The sequence below is a fragment of the Pseudophryne corroboree genome, chromosome 10 (genome assembly GCF_028390025.1).
Source record: "Pseudophryne corroboree isolate aPseCor3 chromosome 10, aPseCor3.hap2, whole genome shotgun sequence".
Taxonomy (NCBI): domain Eukaryota; kingdom Metazoa; phylum Chordata; class Amphibia; order Anura; family Myobatrachidae; genus Pseudophryne; species Pseudophryne corroboree.
In genome coordinates this window covers 352,970,004-352,995,467 of record NC_086453.1, presented here as the reverse complement: position 1 = coordinate 352,995,467, position 25,464 = coordinate 352,970,004, and the positions used below count along the sequence as shown (strand labels likewise).

The 25,464-nt window shown below is 44.9% G+C and overlaps 1 protein-coding gene across 1 annotated transcript in view; it reads right to left on the bottom strand.

Annotated features, from left to right (window-relative positions):
* The window catches only part of LOC134965631 (nicotinamide N-methyltransferase-like), a 55,505-nt gene extending 33,458 nt beyond the window's left edge, over positions 1-22,047 (bottom strand). Inside the window, exons 1-2 of the mRNA XM_063941970.1 lie at positions 21,900-22,047; positions 238-445 (exon numbers count right to left, since the gene is read on the bottom strand). Of these exons, the coding sequence (XP_063798040.1) occupies positions 238-445; positions 21,900-22,047 (356 nt within the window). The remainder of the gene's footprint in view (positions 1-237; positions 446-21,899) is intronic.
* Positions 22,048-25,464: the final 3,417 nt, after the last annotated feature.

Sequence of the window (25,464 nt, the reverse complement as noted above, 5' to 3'; positions counted from 1 at the left end):
ATAACACCAATGCACTGTAGAAAATATACCATAGTCAACTGTAGTATAAAGATAGCTATGTATTATGTGTAAATCAAGTACACAGCATGGAACCTGATCAGTATAGGAGGAGGAGGTGGACCTCCGGGAAGTGGGGCCCACCAAGGGTTTCCCTTATACCCCTCTGGGCCTGTCTAACCCTGTGTACTGACACTGGGATAACTCATGATAGATGTTTTGGAATATAAATTACTGTACCTGTTTCCTTCTAGACATTTAATATATGCCATTACATGAGACCAATCAAATGATCCGGTACGTGTGTTAATCCATTTGTTCAGCTCCATAATACATTGCTCTGAGCACTTCAGCACAAGGATCTGTTTGAAATATTCACTGGCTGTATAGAGTTGATAAATTAAGGATCCAGGACTGATGTCAATCAAAAGGTCTCCCTTAATGTGACCTGCAGGGAAAGATTACAGTGATTACAGGGTGTAATATATTACAGCATCTATATATTATAGCATCTATTCTATGTGGGATGTTGTGAGGATCCTGCCAGTCAGAATACCTGCAGTCAGAATCCCGGCGGTAGTAATAATAATTATTATTATTATGATTATTATCTTTTATTTATATGGTGCCACAAGGGATCCACAGCACCTATTGCAGAGTATTTAAACAAATGAGGAAAACAAGTAAATCACTTACAGTTTGAGACAATACAGGACAAGAATTAGGTATATACAAAACAACCAGGGGTTAGGTGCCATCAAAGGGAGTATTGAGTATAAGATAGTGTAAGTAAGAGAAAGAAAGGCACATGAGGGAAAAAGGCCCTGCTCTTGTAAGCTTACAATCTAGAAGGTGTAGGGCTAACAGACCAGTGTGCACAAAAGAGGTACACCGTGAGCATGGACAAGAGGATTAGGAGGACAGTTGGCTGGGTTTGGTGAAGAAGTACGTCTTGAGAGCCAGTTTGAAATTTTGTAGAGAGGTGGAGAGTTGGATGGAGAGAGATAGAGAATTCCAGAGATAGGGAGAGCAAATGCAAAATCTTGTAGGTAGGAGTGGGAGGAGGTAAGCGGTAGGTAGGAGAGACAGCCTGCATTAGCAGAGCAAAGAGGATCATTGGGAATGTAGAGAGAAATGAGGTCAAAGATGTAAAAGGGAGAATAGTGGGTTAGGGCTTTTAAGGTGAGTGTGAGAAGCTTGAATTGGATTCTGGAGGGGAAGGAGAGCAAGTGAAGAGCTTGTGAGGGGAGGTGGATGTTGTACTGTATGTTTGAGAAGGGCAGCTACATTGAGGACAGATTGGAATGGAGAAAGACGTATGTCAGGGAGGCCAGAATGGAGAAGATCACAGACAACTAATCTGGAGAAACCAGTGAGTGGATGAGTGTCTTAGTAGCATCCTGGGTGAGAAAGGGTCTGATCCTGGAAATGTTTTTGAAATGGAAACAGCAGGTTTGTGAGAGGTACTGAATGTATAGTTTGAAGGAGAGGGAGGAGTCAAAGAAACTCCAAGACAGCACACTTGGGGACTAGAGACAGCAGTGAGTTCAATAGATAATGAACTTGTGGAAGGTGAGGTTATGTGGGAGGAAGGGAAGATATTTAGCTCAGACTTAGACAATTTAAGTTTAAGAAAGTGCTCGGGCATCCAGGAAGCGATAGCAGAGAGACAATTGGAGATAAAAAAAAGGAGATCGGGGGAGAGGTCAGAGGAGGAAAGGTAGATTTGAGTATTATCTGTGTAGAGATGATATTGTAAGTCAAAAGAGATAATGAGCTCACTTAAATAGGATGTGTAGAGAGAGAAAAGGAGATGACCAAGAACAGAACCTTGGAGGACACCTACTGGTAGAGGAAGTGCAGGGGTGGGATAATTAAAAAAGACACTTGAGGCATGGGTTGGCAGAGAAGCAAGTTGACAGTGGCAAAGAGGCGCCTGGGGTTTGATGGCTGGGAGGAGATGAGGTTATAGAAGTATGATTGTTTAGAGATGGAAAGGGCAGCACAGTAGGATGAGAGTATACATTTGTAATGGAGGGAGTCTGCCTTAGAGCGTGTTTTACTCCACTGTCACTCAGCAGTACATTGTGGTGTCGATAATCCTGATGGATCCAGATGGTTAGTACTGGGGTTAGTGTTAGGAAGTAGGGGGAGGGTAAGGGTTAGTCTGCAGGGGTGGGGGAGGTTAGGGTGAGATTGCAGGAAGGGATTGCTAGAGTTAGGTTTTGGGAGGGGTGTGTTAAAGATTGGGGAAGGTTTAAAAAACTTACTGGGATCCATTGTGAATTTAACCATTGGGATGCCGCTGTCCGCATCCTGAATGTTTTTGTTGTGACTTCTGGGATTTCATACCAAACTTTCTATACATTACACTTTAATGTAGAGATGAGCGGGTTCAGTTCTTAGAGAACCGAACCGTACTGAACTTCACGCTCTGAGCCCGGTTCCGAGTCCAGCTCGGGTTTTCCCGCCTGACTCGGAAACCGAACGAGGCAAAACTTCATCATCCCGTTGTCGGATTCTCGCGGGATTTGGATTCCATATAAGGAGCCGCGCATCGCGGCCATTTTCAATCCAGTCTCGGAGAGTGTAGTGAGAGGACGTGTCTCGTCCTCAGTGTCTGTATGTGTGGGCGGGAAAGTGGGGTGGTGAGTCTAGTGCTGTGTTGTGCTGCTCAGTCCAGTCCAGTGTAGTCTGTGTCTTATGCTGCATCAGTCCAGCCAGTCACAGTGTTGGTGTCCTCTGCTGCTATATGTCCCCAGTGCTGCTGGCTGCTGTATAAGTCCCTTGCATTTTTGCTGTGTTGTCTTGCATCAGACTAGGGGTAGTGTCTTGTGCAGCATCAGTCCAGTGACCAGTCACAGTGGTGGTGTTCTCTGCTGCCATATATCCAGTGTAGCTGTGTAAGTCCCTTTCAGTGGTGCTGTGTTGTGCTGCATTAGACCAGGGAAAGTGTCTTGTGCAGCATCAGTCCAGCCACAGTGGTGGTGTCCTCTGCTGCCATATATCCAGTGTTAAAGATGTATAATTCCCGTGATACTGGCGTATAATTCCCGCGATACTGGCGTATAATTCCTGTAATATTGCCATATTATTCTTGGAATACTGGCGTATAATTCCTGTGATACTGCCATATAATTCCATTACACTGGCATATAATTCCTGTGATACTGCCATATAATTCCCATGATACTGCCGTATAATTCCCATGATACTGGCGTATAATTCCTGTGATACTGCCGTATAATTCCTGTGATATTGCCATATAATTCCCATGATACTGGTGTATAATTCCTGTGATACTGCAATATAATTCCTGTGATAGTGGCGTATAAATCCTGTGCTACTGCCGTATAATTTCTGTGACATTGGCGTATAATTCCTGTGATATTGCCGTATGATTCTCAGAATACTGGCGTATTACTCCTGTGATACTGACATATAATTCCCGTGATACTGCCGTATAGTTCCAGTTATCCTGCCGTATAATTCCATATAAATCCATATAATTCCCTATAAATCCAGTCCAGTGGTACTGCCATATGAGTTAATTGGTGCTGTCCTGTGCTGTGTATTATTTACTCCAAATAAAGGAGTTATTAATATTTAATCCAAATAATTGTTAGTGTTTGCCCTGTAAGGTGTAGGGGTACGCTCTCTTGTGCTGCATATTGTGTTATATAACTCCAGAAAAATAATGGAGAAAAAACATTTTGAGGATAAAATAGGGAAAGATCAAGAACCACTTCCTCCTAGTGCTGAAGCTGCTGCCACTAGCCATGACATAGACGATGAAATGCCATCAACGTCGTCTACCAAGGCCGATGCCCATTGTAATAATAGAGAGCATGTAAAATCCAAAAAGCCAAAGTTCAGTAAAAAGACCCAAAAAAAGAAATTTAAATGGCCTGAGGAGAAACGTAAACTTGCCAATATGCCATTTACGACACGGAGTGGCAAGGAACGGCTGAGGCCCTGGCCTATGTTCGTGACTAGTGGTTCAGCTTCACATGACGATGGAAGCCCTCATAACTGAGGCCTTGACACTTATGGTGGTGTTAGACGTGCGTCCGGTATCCGCCATTACTGCAGTGGGATTTAGACAATTGATGGAGGTAGTGTGTCCCTGGTACCAAATCCCATCTAGATTCCACTTCACTAGGCAGGTGATAGCAAGATTTTGCCATTTAATTCCAGTGATTTGGACGTATAATTATTAATTACAGTAATCTGGCCAATTAATTCCAGTGATTTAGACGTATAATTATAGTGATCTTGCCAATTAATTCCAGTGATTTGGACGTATAATTCCAGTGATTTTGCCAATTAATTCCAGTGATTTGGACATATAATTCCAGTTGGAATTGTTTGTGTCGCTTGGCTTAGTCATACAGCTACCTCATTGCACCTCTTCGCAAAAGTGCCATCCTGTGTGACACTGCCGTATGAGTCCAGGGGTACTGATGTATTAGTCCTGGGGTACTGCCGTATAAGTCCACCAATTGCAGATTTTTTTTAAAAGTGACTGGAGCATCTCCAGCATGCTCCAATCAGTGGACCAAACAATTGCGGCCCACTCTCGACATTCAGCCACTGCGTGACACTACTAGATGGGCCAGGTGGTTATGTCTCTTGGCTTAGTCATACAAATACCTCATTACAATTATTTTTCTTCTTTGCATGATGTGCTGTTTGGGGCCTTTTTTTTATATCTGTCCTCCTGTCTTCCACTGCAGTGCCACTCCTAGATGGGCCAGGTGTTTGTGTTGTCCACTTGTGTCGCTTAGCTTAGTCATCCAGTTACCTCGGTGCAACCTTTTGGCCAAAAAACAATATTGTGAGGTGTTCAGAATAGACTGAAAATGAGTGGAAATGATTGTTATTGACGTTAATAATATTGTAGGAGCAAAATTACCCCCAAATTCTGTGATTTTAGCTGTTTTTATGTTTTTTTTAAAAAAAGATCCAAAACCAAAACACGAAAGGGGGGTTTTGGCAAAACCAAGCCAAAACCAAAACACGAAAGTTGAATTAGAAACAAAACCAAAATACAAAACACGAAAAGTGCCAGCCGCACATCTCTACTTTAATGTAATGTTAAAGATAAGCAAATGCCTCAACACAGACCTGTTGCTTCTTCAGTGTAATGTATGAGGAATGTAAATACTTATTTGAGCAGTATTATCAGATTCTGAGACCACCTACCCTAACAAAACACAAAGACATTTATAGACATCTGGTGTGCATAATGTGCCATAATGTAAACTCTTAGAAGACATGTACACTTACTGAAGGTATCAATGATGTTCACAATTCTTTTGATAAATTAAATCACTATTGAATATCTCAGTCTTTGTACATTTAAACACATTGCTGTATACCAGGGTTTGTGGCGCAGTTTGTAAAAAGTCGCACAAGCAAGACCAGCAAATGATGCAGGCATGGATTCTGCAGTGTCCTACTGTACACAGACTCCTTAGACATTTCTATTATACTGACCCCCTACTTATCAGAGCCATAGGAGCAGGGGCGGCCTAAGAGAGGAACATGTGGGATACAGGACCTGTACTCACTCTTCCAGGAGTGACGAGGACTACCTGAAAAAACCTGAGTCTCACGCAACATCCAAGAGAGCAGGTAAGTATGGCATAATGTTACAAAATAGCACTGAGGGAGCTGGTATACTAATACTGGACACACCCTATGGGCAGGATGCATCAAAGAAGATTTTGTGGTCAAACTTCTGAAAATACTATTTTTGGAGGTATGGCCACTTACCGCATATGCGCCAAGCTCTGGAATGCACTATATTCCACAGCTTGGACCCAGTGTTTAGCGCCATCTTTATACGATATTACCCAATACAAGCCTATTGGCTTCTATTCGCATTAACCTCTAAGAGGGATCCCACACAGCCAGCAGTGCGTGTGTCAGCTGACAAGTGTGCAGATAGGACTCTTGTGTAATAACGCCTGAAATCCTTTTATTACAAAAGACAGCTATTACCAGGAGAGCTGTTCTTTTTTATTTTTAGCAAGCATATGGCATTAGTAAATTCTGTTATGTGTGCGGAGAGTGGAAACATGCAATGCTTGATGCACCCCTTGTCTCTAGGCACTGCTCAAGCCGTGAAAGGTACCATCATGGAAGCAGCCACCAGCACCTGCCGTGCAGCTCTTGTTACAGCTCTGCTGCTATTGTAAGCAGAGACAATGGCAGTAATGGCAAACCTTGACACTCCAGCTGTTGTTGAACTACACATCCCAGCATGCCCTGCTACAGTTTTGCTATTTGGCCTTGCTAAAACTGATGCAGGGCATGCTGGGATGTGTAGTTCAACAGCTGGAGTGTCAAGGGTATGGGGCTATTGCAGGGTGAGCACTGTACATACGGAGGAATTTACCAGACACAAATGTGCAATTGCAGAGTCAGACACATGATGCACACATCAACCCTGGCAGCTGAAGAGGTAGAACCTGGGTGGAAGGAGTGTGGTTACATAGGATGAGTTCTTGCAAATGAAGATTATGCTGTATAATTTCCAACATCTATAGAGTGTTGTAGTCTAGCTCTGTGATTTGCGCACTGTACATAGTGTGAAACATGTATCTGTTTTAAACTACTATTCCCGACAGCATGCAGAACTTCTCTTTCTGGTATTCCCAGGAATAGTAGAGCCTGATAGGGCCCATTCTAGGAAGGAGACTGAGAATATGAAAGGTGAGAAGGGGCCCGGGACACGGAGGCACTAAGACAAGTCATCATTAGTGCAGTTTATTTGTTTATTTGTTTTAAGTTTTATTCTAAACCTGCACAGTGGCTTAATATAAACTGCTGCTTATTATGGTCACTTTACAATCTGGTATAACAGTGTGTCAGGAATTATTAGAATTAAAATATCAAACGATTAGCAGCACCTGCTGTGTCATGTTCTCCTCTTTCTGGACAAGGAGGCATCTAATAAGGTCATTTTGCTGGCGCTGATCGGTGTGTGCCGAGAGGTGTTTATTGCAGAGAAGGGGGAATGAGAGTGCTGTGAGGTGATTGATGAAGTGGGAGTTCTGTCAGGTGATTACTGAAGGGGGTACTGTTGCATGATTATTAAACATTGGGAGCGCCATGAGAGGTAGACATTAAAGGGTTCTGCGGGGTGTGCTGTAAACAGACCAGCCCGGTAGACTCTTGCCCTGGTATACACCACATCTGCCCCGCAGACTCTCTCACCACATCTGACCCCACAGACACTCTCGCTATGCCAAATACCTGGTTTGTTCCTGTAGACACAGGCTGGTGGGAAGGGGCTCACTGTATGGGCCATTTTCAAGGACTCCACCCCACTACCCTGTTCTAAACCATTTGGGCCTCGAAGGTTCCTGGCAAGGGCAGAAATGCCCTTTGGACCTTTTTGGATGTTGTCCTATTGTTGCTGGTTGCAAAGAGGCCCCATAACAGTTCAAGCTTCAGGGCCCCAAAAATGTAGGTCCGCCACTGCAGTGGACAGATGTATTGATGTAATTCATATTCCTAACACTAGTATGAAATCAGTATGTAATGTCCACAGTCATATTCAGTTAGCAAACACAGACTCGTATGTACTGCATTTAGCTAGAGATGTGCGGCTGGCACTTTTCGTGTTTTGGTTCTAATTCCATTTTCGTGTTTTGGTTTTGGCTTGGTTTTGCTAAAACCACCCTTTCGGGTTTTGGTTTTGGATCTGGATGATTTTTGAAAAACAACAACATAAAAACAGCTAAAATCACAGAATTTGGCGGTAATTTTGCTCCTACAGTACTATTAACCGCAATAACAATCATTTCCACTAATTTCCAGTCTATTCTGAACACCTCACACCTCACAATATTGTTTTTAGGCCTAAAAGTTGTACCACGGTGGCTGTATGACTAAGCTAAGTGACACACGTGTGCAGCACAAACACTTGGCCCATCTAGGAGTGGCACTGCAGTTGCAGACAAGATGGCACTATTCAAAAACTAGTCCCCAAACAGCATATGATGCAAAGAAGAAAAAGAGGTGCAATTAGGTCGCTGGATGGCCAAGCTAAGCACCACAGGTGTGCGGCACAAACACCTGGCTTATCTAAGAGTGGCACTGTAGTGGCAGACAGGATGACAGATTTAAAAAATAGGCCCCAAACAGTACATGATGCAAAGAAAAAAAAAAGGTGCAATGAGGTAGCTGTATGACTAAGCTAAGCGACACAAGTGTGCGGCACAAACACCTGGCCCATCTAGGAGTGGCACTGCAGTTAAGACAGTATGGTACAAAAAGAAACTAGTCCCCAAACAGCATATGATGCAAAGAAGAAAAAGAGGTGCAAGATGGAATTGTCTTTGGACCCTCCCACCCACCCTTATGTTGTATAAATAGGACATGCACACTTTAACAAACCAATCATTTCAGCGAAAGGGTCTGCCACACGACTGTGGCTGAAAGAACTGGTTTGTTTGGGCCCCCACCAAAAAGAAGCACTCAATCTCTCCTTGCACAAACTGGCTCTACAGAGGCAAGTTGTCCACCTCATCATCATCCTCTGATTCCTCACCCCTTTCACCATGTACATCCTCCTCACTGAGTATTAATTGATCCCCACTGGAATCCACCATCACAGGTTCCTGTGTACTTCCTGGAGGCAATTGCTGGTAAAGGTCTTCCCGGAAGACTTTATAAGTAATTTTGATGAACATCATCATCTCCACATTTTGTGGAAGTAACCTCCTACACCGATCACTGACAAGGTTACCAGCTGCACTAAACACTCTTTCGGAGTACACACTAGAGGGGGGGCAACTTAGGTAAAATAAATCCAGTTTGTGCAAGGGCCTCAAATTGCCTCTTTTTCCTGCCAGTATACATACGGACTGTCTGACATGCCTACTTGGCACTCATATAAATCCTCCACCATTCTTTCAATGGTGACAGAATCATATGCAGTGACAGTAGACATGTCAGTAATCATTGGCAGGTCCTTCAGTCCGGACCAGATGTCAGCTTTCGTTCCTGACTGCCCTGCAACACCGCCAGCAGGTGGGCTAGTAAATGTTATCCTTTTCCTTGCAGCCCCAGTGGCGGGAGAAATCGAAGGAGGAGCTGTTGACGGGTCACGTTCCGTTTGAGTTGGCAATTCACTAACCAGCAGGTCTTTGCACCTCTGCACACTTGTGTCTGCTGGAAAGAGAGATACAATGTAGGCTTTAAACCTAGGATCTAGCACGGTGGCCAAAATGTAGTTCTCTGATTTCAACAGATTGACCACCCTTGAATCCTGGAAAAGCGAATGAAGGGCTCCATCCACAATTCCCACATACTTTGTGGAATTGCTTAGTCTTAGCTCCTCCTTTAATTTATCCAGCTTCTTCTGCAAAAGCCTGAGGGGAATGACCTGACTCAAGCTGGCAGTGTCTGAACTGACTTCACGTGTGGCAAGTTCGAAGGGTTGGAGAACCTTGCACAAGATGGAAATCATTCTCCACTGCGCTTGAGTCAGGTGCATTACCCATCCTTTGCCTATATCATAGGTGGATGTATAGGCTTGAATGGCCTTTTGCTGCTCCTCCAGCATCTGAAGCATATAGAGTGTTGAGTTCCACCTCGTTACCACCTCTTGCTTCATTTGATGGCAGGACAGGTTCAGGAGTGTTTGCTGGCGCTCCAGTCTTCGGCACGCAGTGGCAGAATGCCGTAAGTGGCCCGCAATTTTTCGGGCCACCGACAACATCTCATGCCTACCCCTCTCATTTTTAAAAAAATTCTGCACCACCAAATTAATTGTATGTGCAAAACATGGGACGTGCTGGAATTTGCCCAGTTGTAATGCACGCACAATATTGGTGGCATTGGGGGTAATTCTGAGTTGATCGCAGCAGGAACTTTAGCAGTTGGGCAAAACCATGTGCACTGCAGGGGAGGCAGATATAACATGTGCAGAGAGAGTTAGATTTGGGTGGATTTTTTTGTTTCTGTGCAGGGTAAATACTGGCTGCTTTATTTTACACTGCAATTTAGATTGCAGATTGTACACACCACACCCAAATCTAACTCTCTGCACATGTTATATCTGTCTCCCCTGCAGTGCAAATGGTTTTGCCCAACTGCTAACAAAGTTCCTGCTGCGATCAACTCAGAATTACCCCAATTGTCCGATATCACAAGTCCAATTGGGGTATCAGGAGAGTCCAATTGGGGTAAGCCATTCTGCGATGATGTTCCTAAGGTTCCGTAAGAGGTTGTCAGCTGTGTGAGTCTTATGGAAAGCGGTGATACATAGCGTAGCCTGTCTAGGAATGAGTTGGTGTTTGCAAGATGCTGCCTACTGGTGCCACTGCGGGAGGCCATACATCTACCCAGTGGGCTTTTACAGTCATATAGTCCTTAGTCTGCCCTGTTCCACTTGTCCACATGTCCGTGGTTAAGTGGACACTGGATACAACCGCATTTTTTAGGACACAAGTGACTCTTTTTCTGACGTCTTTGTACATTCTCGGTATCGCCTGCCTAGAGAAGTGGAACCTAGATGGGATTTGAGACAGGGGACATAGTACCTCAAACAAATCTTTAAGTTACTCTGAACTAATGGTGGATACCGGATGCACCTCTAACACCAACATAGCTGTCAAGGCCTTAGTTATCTGCTTTGCAAAAGGATGACTGCTGTCATATTTCATCTTCCTCACAAAGGACTGTTGGACAGTCAATTGTTTACTGGAAATAGTACAAGTGGTCTTCTGACTTCCCCTCTGGGATGACGATCGACTCCCAGCGGCAGCAACAGCAGGCGTAACACTCAAGGATCCTACGGAGGAATCCCGGTTAGGAGAAGACTCCTCAGTCTTGACAGTGACATGGCCTGCAGGACTACGGACGTTCCTGACTGAGGAGGAAGTTGACATTGAGGGAGTTGGTGGTGTAGCTTGCAGGAGCTTGGGTACAGGAGGAAAAAAGGGATTTAGGTGTCAGTGGACTTACGCTCTTACCCAAAGTATCTGAACTTGACACTGACTTCTGATGAATGCGCAGCAGGTGACGTATAAGGGATGATGTTCCTAGATGGTTAACATACTTACCCCTACTTATTACAGATTGAAAGAGGCAACAGATGGCTTGACACCTGTGGTCCGGATATGAGTAGAAATAATTCCACACTGAAGAGGTGGCTTTTTTGGTAGCTTGCCCAGGCATCACAATGGGCTTCTTCGTTCCAAGGAAAACAGGTGTCTCCCCCGGTGCCTGACTTGAACAAACCACATCACCATCAGAATCCACATAGTCAACTTCCTCCTAAGCGCCAGCAACACCCATATCCTCATCCTGGTGTACTTCAACAGTGACATCTTCAATTTGAATATCAGGAACTGGACTGTGGGTGCTCCTTCCAGCACTTGCAGGGGGTGAGAAAATGGTGGAAGGAGCCACCTCTTTTCGTCCAGTGTTGGGAAGGTCAGGCATTGCAACCGCCGACACACTTGGACTCTCCTTGGGGATTTGTGATACCATCTCAGAGCACACCGTTCTTTTCTGTGCTCTTTACAGCTTAAATCTTTTTTAATTTTTCTAGCGGGAGTATGAGGGCTTCCATCGTCATGTGAAGCTGAACCACTAGCCATGAACATAGGCCAGGGCCTCAGCCATTCCTTGTCACTCTGTGTCGTAAATGGCATATTGGCAAGTTTATGTTTCTCCTCAGACCATTTAAATTTCTTTTTTTGGGTCTTTTACTGAACTTTGGCTTTTTGGATCTTACACGCCCTCTGCTATCCCATTGGGCATCGGCCTTGGCAGATGACATTGATGGCATTTCGTCATCTATGTTATGACTAGTGGCAGCAGCTTCAGCACTAGGAGGAAGTGGATCTTGATCTTTCCATATTAACTCCTCAAAATGTTTGTTCTCCATTATTTTTCAGGATTTATATAACACAATATGCGGCACAAGAGAGCGTACCCCTACACCTCACAGGGCAAACCCTGTAAAAATTATTTGGATTTAATAATAATAACCCCTTTATTTGGAGTAAATAATATACAGCACAGAACAGCACCACTGAACTTATATGGCAGCACCACTGGACTGGATTTATACGGAATTATATGGATTTATAAGGAATTATACCGCAGTATAACTGGAATTATACGCCAGTATCACGGGAATTATATGGCAATGTCACAGGAATTATATGCCAGTATTCAGAGAATTATACGGCAATGTCACAGGAATTATACCCCAGTATTCAGAGAATTATACGGCAATGTCACAGGAATTATACCCCAGTATTCAGAGAATTATACGGCAATGTCACAGGAATTATATGGCAGTATCACAGGAATTATACAGCAATATCACAGGAATTATATGCCAGTATCACGGGAATTATACAGCAGTAACACAGGATAAATGGCAGCAGAGGACACCACCACTGTGACTGGTCACTGGGTTGATGCTGCACAAGACACTACCCCTAGTCTAATGCAGCCAAACACAGCACCACTGAAAGGGACTTACACAGCTACACTGGATATATGGCAGCAGAGGACACCACCACTGTGACTGGTCACTGGACTGATGCTGCACAAGACACTACCCCTAGTCTGATGCAAGACAACACAGCGAAAATGCAAGGGACTTATACAGCAGCCAGCAGCACTGGGGACATATAGCAGCAGAGGACACCAACACTGTGACTGGCTGGACTGATGCAGCACTATACTCTGACTACACTGGACTGGACTAAGCAGCACAAGACAGCACTAGACAGCAGTAAGAAGACTCGCCACGCCACTTTCCTGCCCCCACACAGACACTGAGGACAGAGACACGTCCTCTCACTAAACTCTCCGAGACTGGAGTGAAAATAGCGGCTCCTTATATGGAATCCAAATCCTGCGAGAATCCGACAGCGGGATGATGACGTTTTTGCCTCGTTCGGGTTTCCGAGTCAAGAGGGAAGATCCGAGTCTGGCTCGGATCCGGATTCGGAAGCCAAAGTTCGGGGGAAGTTCGGAACTGATCCTGCTCATCTCTACATTTAGAAAATTAAAAAATTAATTCTTCAGGTCAACAATATACATCTAAAAACAGAAATATATAATCTTAGATCCATTATAAAGTCTCATTATTACAATGTATTTATATAGTCTGAGCATTTTCTACAGCTCTGTACAGAGAATACATGCAGATCAGTCCCTGCCCCCATTAGAGAATTCATGGACAGATGTACTAAGCCTTGGAGAGAGAGAAAGTAAATAGTGATAACGTACCAACCAATCAGATTCTAAGGGGTATATAGTATTTACTAAAGTGTGGGTTTAAAGGATTGAAGATGTTGCCCTTAGCAACCAATCAGATTCTTCTTATTATTTAGCTAGCACTTTCTGGAGGATAAAAGCTAGAATCTGATCTCCAGTTCTATAAACCTGCACTTTAATAAATATACCCCTAACTGTCAGTTTTCAAACTGTGGGGCAGATGTACTAAGACTTGGAGAGTGATAAAGTGGAGAGAAAATAAAGTATCGGCCAATCAGCTCCTAACTGCTGAGTTACAGGCTGTCTTTGAAAAATCACAATAAGGAGATTATTGGTTCATAATTTATCTCTCTACTTTATCATTCTCCAAAGCTTAGTATATTTACTAGAGATGAGCGGGTTCGGTTTCTCTGAATCCGAACCCGCACGAACTTCATGTTTTTTTTCACGGGTCCGAGCGACTCGGATCTTCCCGCCTTGCTCGGTTAACCCGAGCGCGCCCGAACGTCATCATGACGCTGTCGGATTCTCGCGAGGCTCGGATTCTATCGCGAGACTCGGATTCTATATAAGGAGCCGCGCGTCGCCGCCATTTTCACACGTGCATTGAGATTGATAGGGAGAGGACGTGGCTGGCGTCCTCTCCATTTAGATTAGAAGAGAGAGAGAGAGAGAGAGATTGACCTGATTTACTGGAGATTAGGAGTACTGTAGAACTGTGTAGAGAGTGCAGAGTTTACTAGTGACTGACCACAGTGACCACCAGACAGTGCAGTTTTATTTAATATATCCGTTCTCTGCCTGAAAAAAACGATACACAGTGACTCAGTCACATACCATATCTGTGTGCACTGCTCAGCCCAGTATGCTGCATCATCTATGTATATATCTGACTGTGCTCAGCTCACACATCTTATAATTGTGGGGGAGACTGGGGAGCACTGCAGTGCCAGTTATAGGTTATAGCAGGAGCCAGGAGTACATATTATTATTAAAATTAAACAGTGCACACTTTTGCTGCAGGAGTGCCACTGCCAGTGTGACTGACCAGTGACCTGACCACACTGACCACCAGTATAGTTAGTAGTATAGTATACTATATTGTGATTGCCTGAAAAAGTTAAACACTCGTATCTGACTGTGCTCAGCTCACACATCTTATAATTGTGGGGGAGACTGGGGAGCACTGCAGTGCCAGTTATAGGTTATAGCAGGAGCCAGGAGTACATATTATTATTAAAATTAAACAGTGCACACTTTTGCTGCAGGAGTGCCACTGCCAGTGTGACTGACCAGTGACCTGACCACACTGACCACCAGTATAGTTAGTAGTATAGTATACTATATTGTGATTGCCTGAAAAAGTTAAACACTCGTCGTGTGACTTCACTTGTGTGGTGTTTTTTTTTTTATTCTATAAAAAACTAATTCTGCTGACAGACAGTGTCCAGCAGGTCCGTCATTATATAATATATACCTGTCCGGCTGCAGTAGTGATATATATATATATTTTTTATATCATTATTTATCATCCAGTCGCAGCAGACACAGTACGGTAGTTCACGGCTGTAGCTACCTCTGTGTCGGCACTGGGCAGTCCGTCCATAATTGTATACCACCTACCCGTGGTTTTTTTTTCTTTCTTCTTTATACATACATACTACTACTACTACATCTCTTTATCAACCAGTCTATATTAGCAGCAGACACAGTACAGTACGGTAGTCCACGGCTGTAGCTACCTCTGTGTCGGCACTGGGCAGTCCGTCCATAATTGTATACCACCTACCCGTGGTTTTTTTTTCTTTCTTCTTTATACATACATACTACTACTACTACATCTCTTTATCAACCAGTCTATATTAGCAGCAGACACAGTACAGTACGGTAGTCCACGGCTGTAGCTACCTCTGTGTCGGCACTGGGCAGTCCGTCCATAATTGTATACCACCTACCCGTGGTTTTTTTTCTTTCTTCTGTATACATACATACTACTACTACTACATCTCTTTATCAACCAGTCTATATTAGCAGCAGACACAGTACAGTACGGTAGTCCACGGCTGTAGCTACCTCTGTGTCGGCACTGGGCAGTCCGTCCATAATTGTATACCACCTACCCGTGGTTTTTTTTTCTTTCTTCTTTATACATACATACTACTACTACTACATCTCTTTATCAACCAGTCTATATTAGCAGCAGACACAGTACAGTACGGTAGTCCACGGCTGTAGCTACCTCTGTGTCGGCACTGGGCAGTCCGTCCATAATTGTATACCACCTACCCGTGTTTTTTTTTTCTTTCTTCTTTATACATACATACTACTACTACTACATCTCTTTATCAACCAGTCTATATTAGCAGCAGACATAGTACAGTACGGTAGTCCACGGCTGTAGCTACCTCTGTGTCGGCACTGGGCAGTCCGTCCATAATTGTATACCACCTACCCGTGGTTTTTTTTTCTTTCTTCTTTATACACACATACTACTACTACTACATCTCTTTATCAACCAGTCTATATTAGCAGCAGACACAGTACAGTACGGTAGTCCACGGCTGTAGCTACCTCTGTGTCGGCACTGGGCAGTCCGTCCATAATTGTATACCACCTACCCGTGGTTTTTTTTTCTTTCTTCTTTATACATACATACTACTACATCTCTTTATCAACCAGTCTATATTAGCAGCAGACACAGTACAGTACGGTAGTCCACGGCTGTAGCTACCTCTGTGTCGGCACTGGGCAGTCCGTCCATAATTGTATACCACCTACCCGTGGTTTTTTTTTCTTTCTTCTTTATACATACATACTACTACTACTACATCTCTTTATCAACCAGTCTATATTAGCAGCAGACACAGTACAGTACGGTAGTCCATGGCTGTAGCTACCTCTGTGTCGGCACTGGGCAGTCCGTCCATAATTGTATACCACCTACCCGTGGTTTTTTTTTCTTTCTTCTTTATACATACATACTACTACTGCTACATCTCTTTATCAACCAGTCTATATTAGCAGCAGACACAGTACAGTATGGTAGTCCACGGCTGTAGCTACCTCTGTGTCGGCACTGGGCAGTCCGTCCATAATTGTATACCACCTACCCGTGGTTTTTTTTTCTTTCTTCTTTATACATACATACTACTACTACTACATCTCTTTATCAACCAGTCTATATTAGCAGCAGACACAGTACAGTACGGTAGTCCACGGCTGTAGCTACCTCTGTGTCGGCACTGGGCAGTCCATCCATAATTGTATACTAGTATCCATCCATCTCCATTGTTTACCTGAGGTGCCTTTTAGTTGTGCCTATTAAAATATGGAGAACAAAAATGTTGAGGTTCCAAAATTAGGGAAAGATCAAGATCCACTTCCACCTCGTGCTGAAGCTGCTGCCACTAGTCATGGCCGAGACGATGAAATGCCAGCAACGTCGTCTGCCAAGGCCGATGCCCAATGTCATAGTACAGAGCATGTCAAATCCAAAACACCAAATATCAGTAAAAAAAGGACTCCAAAACCTAAAATAAAATTGTCGGAGGAGAAGCGTAAACTTGCCAATATGCCATTTACCACACGGAGTGGCAAGGAACGGCTGAGGCCCTGGCCTATGTTCACGGCTAGTGGTTCAGCTTCACATGAGGATGGAGGCACTCAGGCTCTCGCTAGAAAAATGAAAAGACTCAAGCTGGCAAAAGCAGTAGCACCGCAAAGAACTGTGCGTTCTTCGAAATCCCAAATCCACAAGGAGAGTCCAATTGTGTCGGTTGCGATGCCTGACCTTCCCAACACTGGACGTGAAGAGCATGCGCCTTCCACCATTTGCACGCCCCCTGCAAGTGCTGGAAGGAGCACCCGCAGTCCAGTTCCTGATAGTCAGATTGAAGATTTCAGTGTTGAAGTACACCAGGATGAGGAGGATATGGGTGTTGCTGGCGCTGGGGAGGAAATTGACCAGGAGGATTCTGATGGTGAGGTGGTTTGTTTAAGTCAGGCACCCGGGGAGACACCTGTTGTCCGTGGGAGGAATAGGGCCGTTGACATGCCTGGTGAAAATACCAAAAAAATCAGCTCTTCGGTGTGGAAGTATTTCACCAGAAATGCGGACAACAGGTGTCAAGCCGTGTGTTCCCTTTGTCAAGCTGTAATAAGTAGGGGTAAGGACGTTAACCACCTCGGAACATCCTCCCTTATACGTCACCTGCAGCGCATTCATAATAAGTCAGTGACAAGTTCAAAAACTTGGGCCGACAGCGGAAGCAGTCCACTGACCAGTAAATCCCTTCCTCTTGTAACCAAGCTCACGCAAACCACCCCACCAACTCCCTCAGTGTCAATTTCCTCCTTCCCCAGGAATGCCAATAGTCCTGCAGGCCATGTCACTGTCAATTCTGACGAGTCCTCTCCTGCCTGGGATTCCTCCGATGCATCCTTGCGTGTAACGCCTACTGCTGCTGGCGCTGCTGTTGTTGCTGCTGGGAGTTGATGGTCATCCCAGAGGGGAAGTCGTAAGCCCACTTGTACTACTTCCAGTAAGCAATTGACTGTCCAACAGTCCTTTGTGAGGAAGATGAAATATCACAGCAGTCATCCTGTTGCAAAGCGGATAACTGAGTCCTTGACAACTATGTTGGTGTTAGACGTGCGTCCGGTATCCGCCGTTAGTTCACAGGGAACTAGACAATTTATTGAGGCAGTGTGCCCCCGTTACCAAATACCATTTAGGTTCCACTTCTGTAGGCAGGCGATACCGAGAATGTACACGGACGTCAGAAAAAGACTCACCAGTGTCCTAAAAAATGCAGTTGTACCCAATGTCCACTTAACCACGGACATGTGGACAAGTGGAGCAGGGCAGGGTCAGGACTATATGACTGTGACAGCCCACTGGGTAGATGTATGGACTCCCGCCGCAAGAACAGCAGCGGCGGCACCAGTAGCAGCATCTCGCAAACGCCAACTCTTTCCTAGGCAGGCTACGCTTTGTATCACCGCTTTCCAGAATACGCACACAGCTGAAAACCTCTTACGGCAACTGAGGAAGATCATCGCAGAATGGCTTACCCCAATTGGACTCTCCTGTGGATTTGTGGCATCGGACAACGCCAGCAATATTGTGTGTGCATTAAATATGGGCAAATTCCAGCACGTCCATGTTTTGCACATACCTTGAATTTGGTGGTGCAGAATTTTTTAAAAAACGACAGGGGCGTGCAAGAGATGCTGTCGGTGGCCAGAAGAATTGCGGGACACTTTCGGCGTACAGGCACCACGTACAGAAGACTGGAGCACCACCAAAAACTACTGAACCTGCCCTGCCATCATCTGAAGCAAGAAGTGGTAACGAGGTGGAATTCAACCCTCTATATGCTTCAGAGGTTGGAGGAGCAGCAAAAGGCCATTCAAGCCTATACAATTGAGCACGATATAGGAGGTGGATTGCACCTGTCTCAAGTGCAGTGGAGAATGATTTCAACGTTGTGCAAGGTTCTGATGCCCTTTGAACTTGCCACACGTGAAGTCAGTTCAGACACTGCCAGCCTGAGTCAGGTCATTCCCCTCATCAGGCTTTTGCAGAAGAAGCTGGAGACATTGAAGGAGGAGCTAACACGGAGCGATTCCGCTAGGCATGTGGGACTTGTGGATGGAGCCCTTAATTCGCTTAACAAGGATTCACGGGTGGTCAATCTGTTGAAATCAGAGCACTACATTTTGGCCACCGTGCTCGATCCTAGATTTAAAACGTACCTTGGATCTCTCTTTCCGGCAGACACAAGTCTGCTGGGGTTGAAAGACCTGCTGGTGAGAAAATTGTCAAGTCAAGCGGAACGCGACCTGTCAACATCTCCTCCTTCACATTCTCCCGCAACTGGGGGTGCGAGGAAAAGGCTCAGAATTCCGAGCCCACCCGCTGGCGGTGATGCAGGGCAGTCTGGAGCGACTGCTGATGCTGACATCTGGTCCGGACTGAAGGACCTGACAACGATTACGGACATGTCGTCTACTGTCACTGCATATGATTCTCTCAACATTGAAAGAATGGTGGAGGATTATATGAGTGACCGCATCCAAGTAGGCACGTCACACAGTCCGTACTTATACTTGCAGGAAAAAGAGGCAATTTGGAGGCCCTTGCACAAACTGGCTTTATTCTACCTAAGTTGCCCTCCCACAAGTGTGTACTCCGAAAGAGTGTTTAGTGCCGCCGCTCACCTTGTCAGCAATCGGCATACGAGGTTACATCCAGAAAATGTGGAGAAGATGATGTTCATTAAAATGAATTATAATCAATTCCTCCGCGGAGACATTGACCAGCAGCAATTGCCTCCACAAAGTACACAGGGAGCTGAGATGGTGGATTCCAGTGGGGACGAATTGATAATCTGTGAGGAGGGGGATGTACACGGTGATATATCGGAGGATGATGATGAGGTGGACATCTTGCCTCTGTAGAGCCAGTTTGTGCAAGGAGAGATTAATTGCTTCTTTTTTGGGGGGGGTCCAAACCAACCCGTCATATCAGTCACAGTCGTGTGGCAGACCCTGTCACTGAAATGATGGGTTGGTTAAAGTGTGCATGTCCTGTTTTGTTTATACAACATAAGGGTGGGTGGGAGGGCCCAAGGACAATTCCATCTTGCACCTCTTTTTTCTTTTATTTTTCTTTGCGTCATGTGCTGTTTGGGGAGGGTTTTTTGGAAGGGACATCCTGCGTGACACTGCAGTGCCACTCCTAAATGGGCCCGGTGTTTGTGTCGGCCACTAGGGTCGCTTATCTTACTCACACAGTCAGCTACCTCATTGCGCCTCTTTTTTTATTTGCGTCATGTGCTGTTTGGGGAGTGTTTTTTGGAAGGGCCATCCTGCGTGACACTGCAGTGCCACTCCTAGATGGGCCCGGTGTTTGTGTCGGCCACTAGGGTCGCTAATCTTACTCACACAGCTACCTCATTGCGCCTCTTTTTTTCTTTGCGTCATGTGCTGTTTGGGGAGGGTTTTTTGGAAGGGACATCCTGCGTGACACTGCAGTACCACTCCTAAATGGGCCCGGTGTTTGTGTCGGCCACTAGGGTCGCTAATCTTACTCACACAGCTACCTCATTGCGCCTCTTTTTTTCTTTGCGTCATGTGCTGTTTGGGGAGGGTTTTTTGGAAGGGACATCCTGCGTGACACTGCAGTGCCACTCCTAAATGGGCCCGGTGTTTGTGTCGGCCACTAGGGTCGCTTATCTTACTCACACAGTCAGCTACCTCATTGCGCCTCTTTTTTTATTTGCGTCATGTGCTGTTTGGGGAGTGTTTTTTGGAAGGGCCATCCTGCGTGACACTGCAGTGCCACTCCTAGATGGGCCCGGTGTTTGTGTCGGCCACTAGGGTCGCTAATCTTACTCACACAGCTACCTCATTGCGCCTCTTTTTTTCTTTGCGTCATGTGCTGTTTGGGGAGGGTTTTTTGGAAGGGACATCCTGCGTGACACTGCAGTGCCACTCCTAAATGGGCCCGGTGTTTGTGTCGGCCACTAGGGTCGCTAATCTTACTCACACAGCTACCTCATTGCGCCTCTTTTTTTCTTTGCGTCATGTGCTGTTTGGGGAGGGTTTTTTGGAAGGGCCATCCTGCGTGACACTGCAGTGCCACTCCTATATGGGCCCGGTGTTTGTGTCAGCCACTAGGGTCGCTAATCTTACTCACACAGCTACCTCATTGCGCCTCTTTTTTTCTTTGCGTCATGTGCTGTTTGGGGAGGGTTTTTTGGAAGGGACATCCTGCGTGACACTGCAGTGCCACTCCTAGATGGGCCAGGTGTTTGTGTCGGCCACTAGGGTCGCTTAGCTTAGTCATCCAGCGACCTCGGTGCAAATTTTAGGACTAAAAATAATATTGTGAGGTGTGAGGTATTCAGAATAGACTGAAAATGAGTGGAAATTATGGTTTTTGAGGTTAATAATAATATGGGATCAAAATGACCCCCAAATTCTATGATTTAAGCTGTTTTTTAGGGTTTTTTGAAAAAAACACCCGAATCCAAAACACACCCGAATCCGACAAAAAAAATTCGGTGAGGTTTTGCCAAAACGCGGTCGAACCCAAAACACGGCCGCGGAACCGAACCCAAAACCAAAACACAAAACCCGAAAAATTTCAGGCGCTCATCTCTAATATTTACGCCACATCCTATAACATGACATTCAGGAGCTGATTGGCTGACACTTTATCTCTCTCCACTTTACCTCTCTACAAGGCTTAGTATATCTCCCTCATGGTCTGAATTCACTAACACACAATCGTGCACATGCAATCACTCACACAAGCGTAAGACAGTCAGTATAGTATACATAGTGTCAGTACACGCATCCCCACATTAGTGGCAGCAGGACTCCCGGCCAAAAGGGGGTGTGGCCTATAGAAAAGGGGGCTTTGTTTTCATGGGAGTGCAGCGATCGCGAGCCTTCTGTCTCCCTTGAATAGACTCTTTCACCGCTGCTCTTCACAGAATTACAGAAGCCTCCCAACTGCCCCCCACTGCGGGACACTGTGGCCCATGGGTTGGGCTTTGGGATAGTCCCAAAAAAATGGGACTGTCCCCTGAAAATAGTGACAGTTGGGAGGTATGTCAGTATAGTATACATACCCTCACTGAAAGCACGGTGTAAACATTCCATTGGAAATTTCGTTGAATCCTCTCCAAAGTCCAGTTCTTTGTTAGAAAAATATGTTTCCAACAATTCTCTAGAATCAAAGCCGCGTTCAGGATAGAATTTATGGGCGCTGGAATCCATCTTGTATTACTGTATCACAGACTGGCTGACTCTCACGTTTTCCCTCTTATGTATGACTGGTCCAGGAATTCTGTTTATATTCACCAGGATTCAGTTATGTATATTCATCAGTAACCAGGATATCAGTGTTATTGTGTGATGGTTTCATGTGATACTATTAATATTAATTTTTTAATGAGCTGTAAAATGAATGCAGGTGACGGTGTGATCATGTCCTAAAGCAAAATCATAATAATTTGAATTTTAAATATTATATTTAAATGTTGTCAAATATTTAAATAAATAAATAAATGTATTTCAACTACAAACACATATGCATATATTGATAGTTGTTTAATGTAAATGTACAGGATAATAGGAATCAGTATGCTTACCTGCGGACGGAATGCCGGCTGTCCATATTCTGACCGTGTCATCCCACCCACCAGAATGACAGCAGCAGGGAAAACACTAAGAGTTCACTTGCGGTATCCTGACCACTTGGAACCCGACATCCAGCAAATTAAATGCATCCCGATAAGACATCTGCTTTGTAGACTTTACATTTGGATTAAATGTGCATCTACTTCCAAATCCTGGTCTGCTCAGCTGATAGTAACGTCATATGAAACCTGGTTTGGGTTTTTTCCAGAACAGTTTTTTATTTTTATCATTTATAAATTACATTTAGAATGAGCTTTGGGTGTGAACTGCACAAACAGAGAAAAAGTACCAAAGTTACTGCAAACTCGTAGGGCCTAATTCAGTCTGATCGCACCAGTAAATTTATTAGCAAATGGGCAAAACTATGGGTCTAATTCAGACTTGAACGCTCGCTATGTTTTTTTTCCAGTCCTGTGTTCGCGTAGTCACCGGTCTAAACTACACATGCGTATGCACCGCAATGCGCAGGTGCATCGCATGGGTACAAAGCGGTTTGTTGCTATGCAATGGGTTTGTGCAAAGAATCTATTCACACAGGAGATCACAAGGAGATTGACAGGAAGAGGGCATTTGTGGGTGGCAACTGACTGTTTTCAGGGAGTGGTTGGAGAAATGCAAGCGTTCGCAGGAAGGGTGCCTGACGTCAATTCCGGTCCTGGACAGGCTGAAGTGTTCGTAGTGGCTGAGTAATTACTGGGTTGTGCAGAGACTGCACAAAGGGGGGGTCATTCTGACCCATTCGCTCGCTGCTTTTTAATGCAGCCGAGTGAACGGGTACCCACTGCGCATGCGCCAGCGCATGGCAGACGGACGAAGGCCGTAGCTGGGCTGTGATTGCCTCTGCCTGATTGACAGGCAGAGGCAGTCGCTGGGTGGGAGGGGGCAGAACGGTGGCGTTTGGTCGCCATTTCATGGGCACGGTCCGGCCAATGCAGGCGTGGCCGGACCCTGCGTGGAGCAGCCCGCAGCGGCTGTGTGATATCACACGCAGCCGCTGCGGGCCGGGGAGCAATGAGCAGCTCCCGACCAGCACGCTAAATTTGCCCTGGTCGGGAGCTACTCTTGAAGTCCAAAGGCATCGCCTCTATGCGGGGAGGGCTGGCACTGACATGCGGGGCGGACTAGACCTGTGCTGGGTGTTCCCCCCGCATGTCAGTGTGAATGATCGTAGCTATGCTAAATTTAGCACAGCTAAGATCATCTCAGAATGAGGGCCAAGATCTGTTTGCACAGCTCTGCTACACATGCGTTCGCACACTTGCACAGCTAAAATACTCCTGCATTCGCCTCCCTATGGGAGGCGAATGCAGGACTGCAAAAAAAGCCTATCTAGCGATCAGGTATGAATTAGACCCATGGTTTTGCCCATTTGCTAACAAATCTGCTGCTGCGATCAGATCTGAATTAGGCTCACAGTCAGCACTAGATGCATAATCTCCATACACTCAGTGGCATTCTCCATGTTGCAGGATAATATCTAACATTTGCACTATTGTGTGTATATAGGGACGGTGTGAAAGATATTGTGATGATTATATCCAAACTAAATCTCCCTCTGTTAGATGTCGTTGCCATAGTGCACATAGATTGCTCAAAATGCAGTTGGCCTACTGTAGTTCATTAGCAGCTCAAAAAAACACTTTCTTACTAAGATACATGGACAGGAAGTGTGATGTGGCAGGAAACAGTCAGGATGGACACATCAGCACATGGGATGTGATCCATTGCATTAGGGCAGCATGTAATGGGGAAGGTCACTTCCACTACATGACCTAGTGCTTGGTAAAGGTATAGAAGTTATAACCATGCTACAGTCAAGTCTCTTAGACAATTACACGCTACGGTATCCGGACTATAGAGCTACACTAAAAAGGTCTGTAACCATGCTACAGTCAAGTCTCTTAGACAATTACACGCTACGGTATCCGGACTATAGAGCTACACTAAAAAGGTCTGTAATCAATAGGTTTTATGGTAGAAATGTATTAGGTCAACAGGGTCAAAAAATTGACATGTAAAAGGAATGCTGTTCATAGATCAATATGGTCAAAATGTCGACATGGCAAAGGTCGACACATATAAGGTAGAAAAAAAATCCTTTGTTTTCAAACTTTTTCATACTTTACTATCCACGTGGACTATGATTGTGAACAGTAACCTTGCCCAAATCATGGCGAGCAAAGCGAGACATGCGAGGGGACGTAGTATACTAATGGGGCTTGTTTGTAGCAGAAAAGTGACAAAACACCCAAAAAATCAAACAATAATTGTGTCTCCCTTTTTGTGTCTACTATTTCCATGTTGACCTTTTGACCCTGTTGACCTATTCTACTGTCTACCTATTCTATGTTGACCATTTGACCCTGTCGGCCTAATGCATGTCTACCATTAGTGGTAGACCTATTGACTGTAGACCTTTAGTGTACATCTAATAATCCACACCCAATGTGATAGTATTAGAGATGTTAGGGACCCATGTTATGGAGTCACCTGGCCATGGTATCAGTTTTATTAGTGCTAGGAGTGTGCATTGGCATCTCTCTGCCCGCAGCATAGTATTAGAAGCCTCAGCATGATAGCACTTCTTAATATCTTTAGTAATAAGGTGTGCTGTCTAGCAATCCCCCTTTTTTCCTCTATATTTGTGTATATATTGTACACTGGAAGGCAAGGTTCCTTTCCTCTGGTACTGGTACCCCTATTTACCCTCAGGTGTTTTATATAGCAAGGTTCCTGCATTTCAGATCACACATTGATAAGGGCACTATTGGAAGGAAAGACCTTGATAAATTTGTATAATGTGATGGTATTGGAGATGTTAGGGACCTATGTTATGAAGTCACCTGGTCGCGTTACATGGGCCCACATATTTGTGCAAATTTGTGCTAAGAACTTCACTTATACTCCATGTTAATTTTGAGGGTTTATCTAAATTATTCTTACTATCAGTGTTCTTAGTTCTAGGAGTGTGCTTCTGCAGTTATCTTCCTCCAA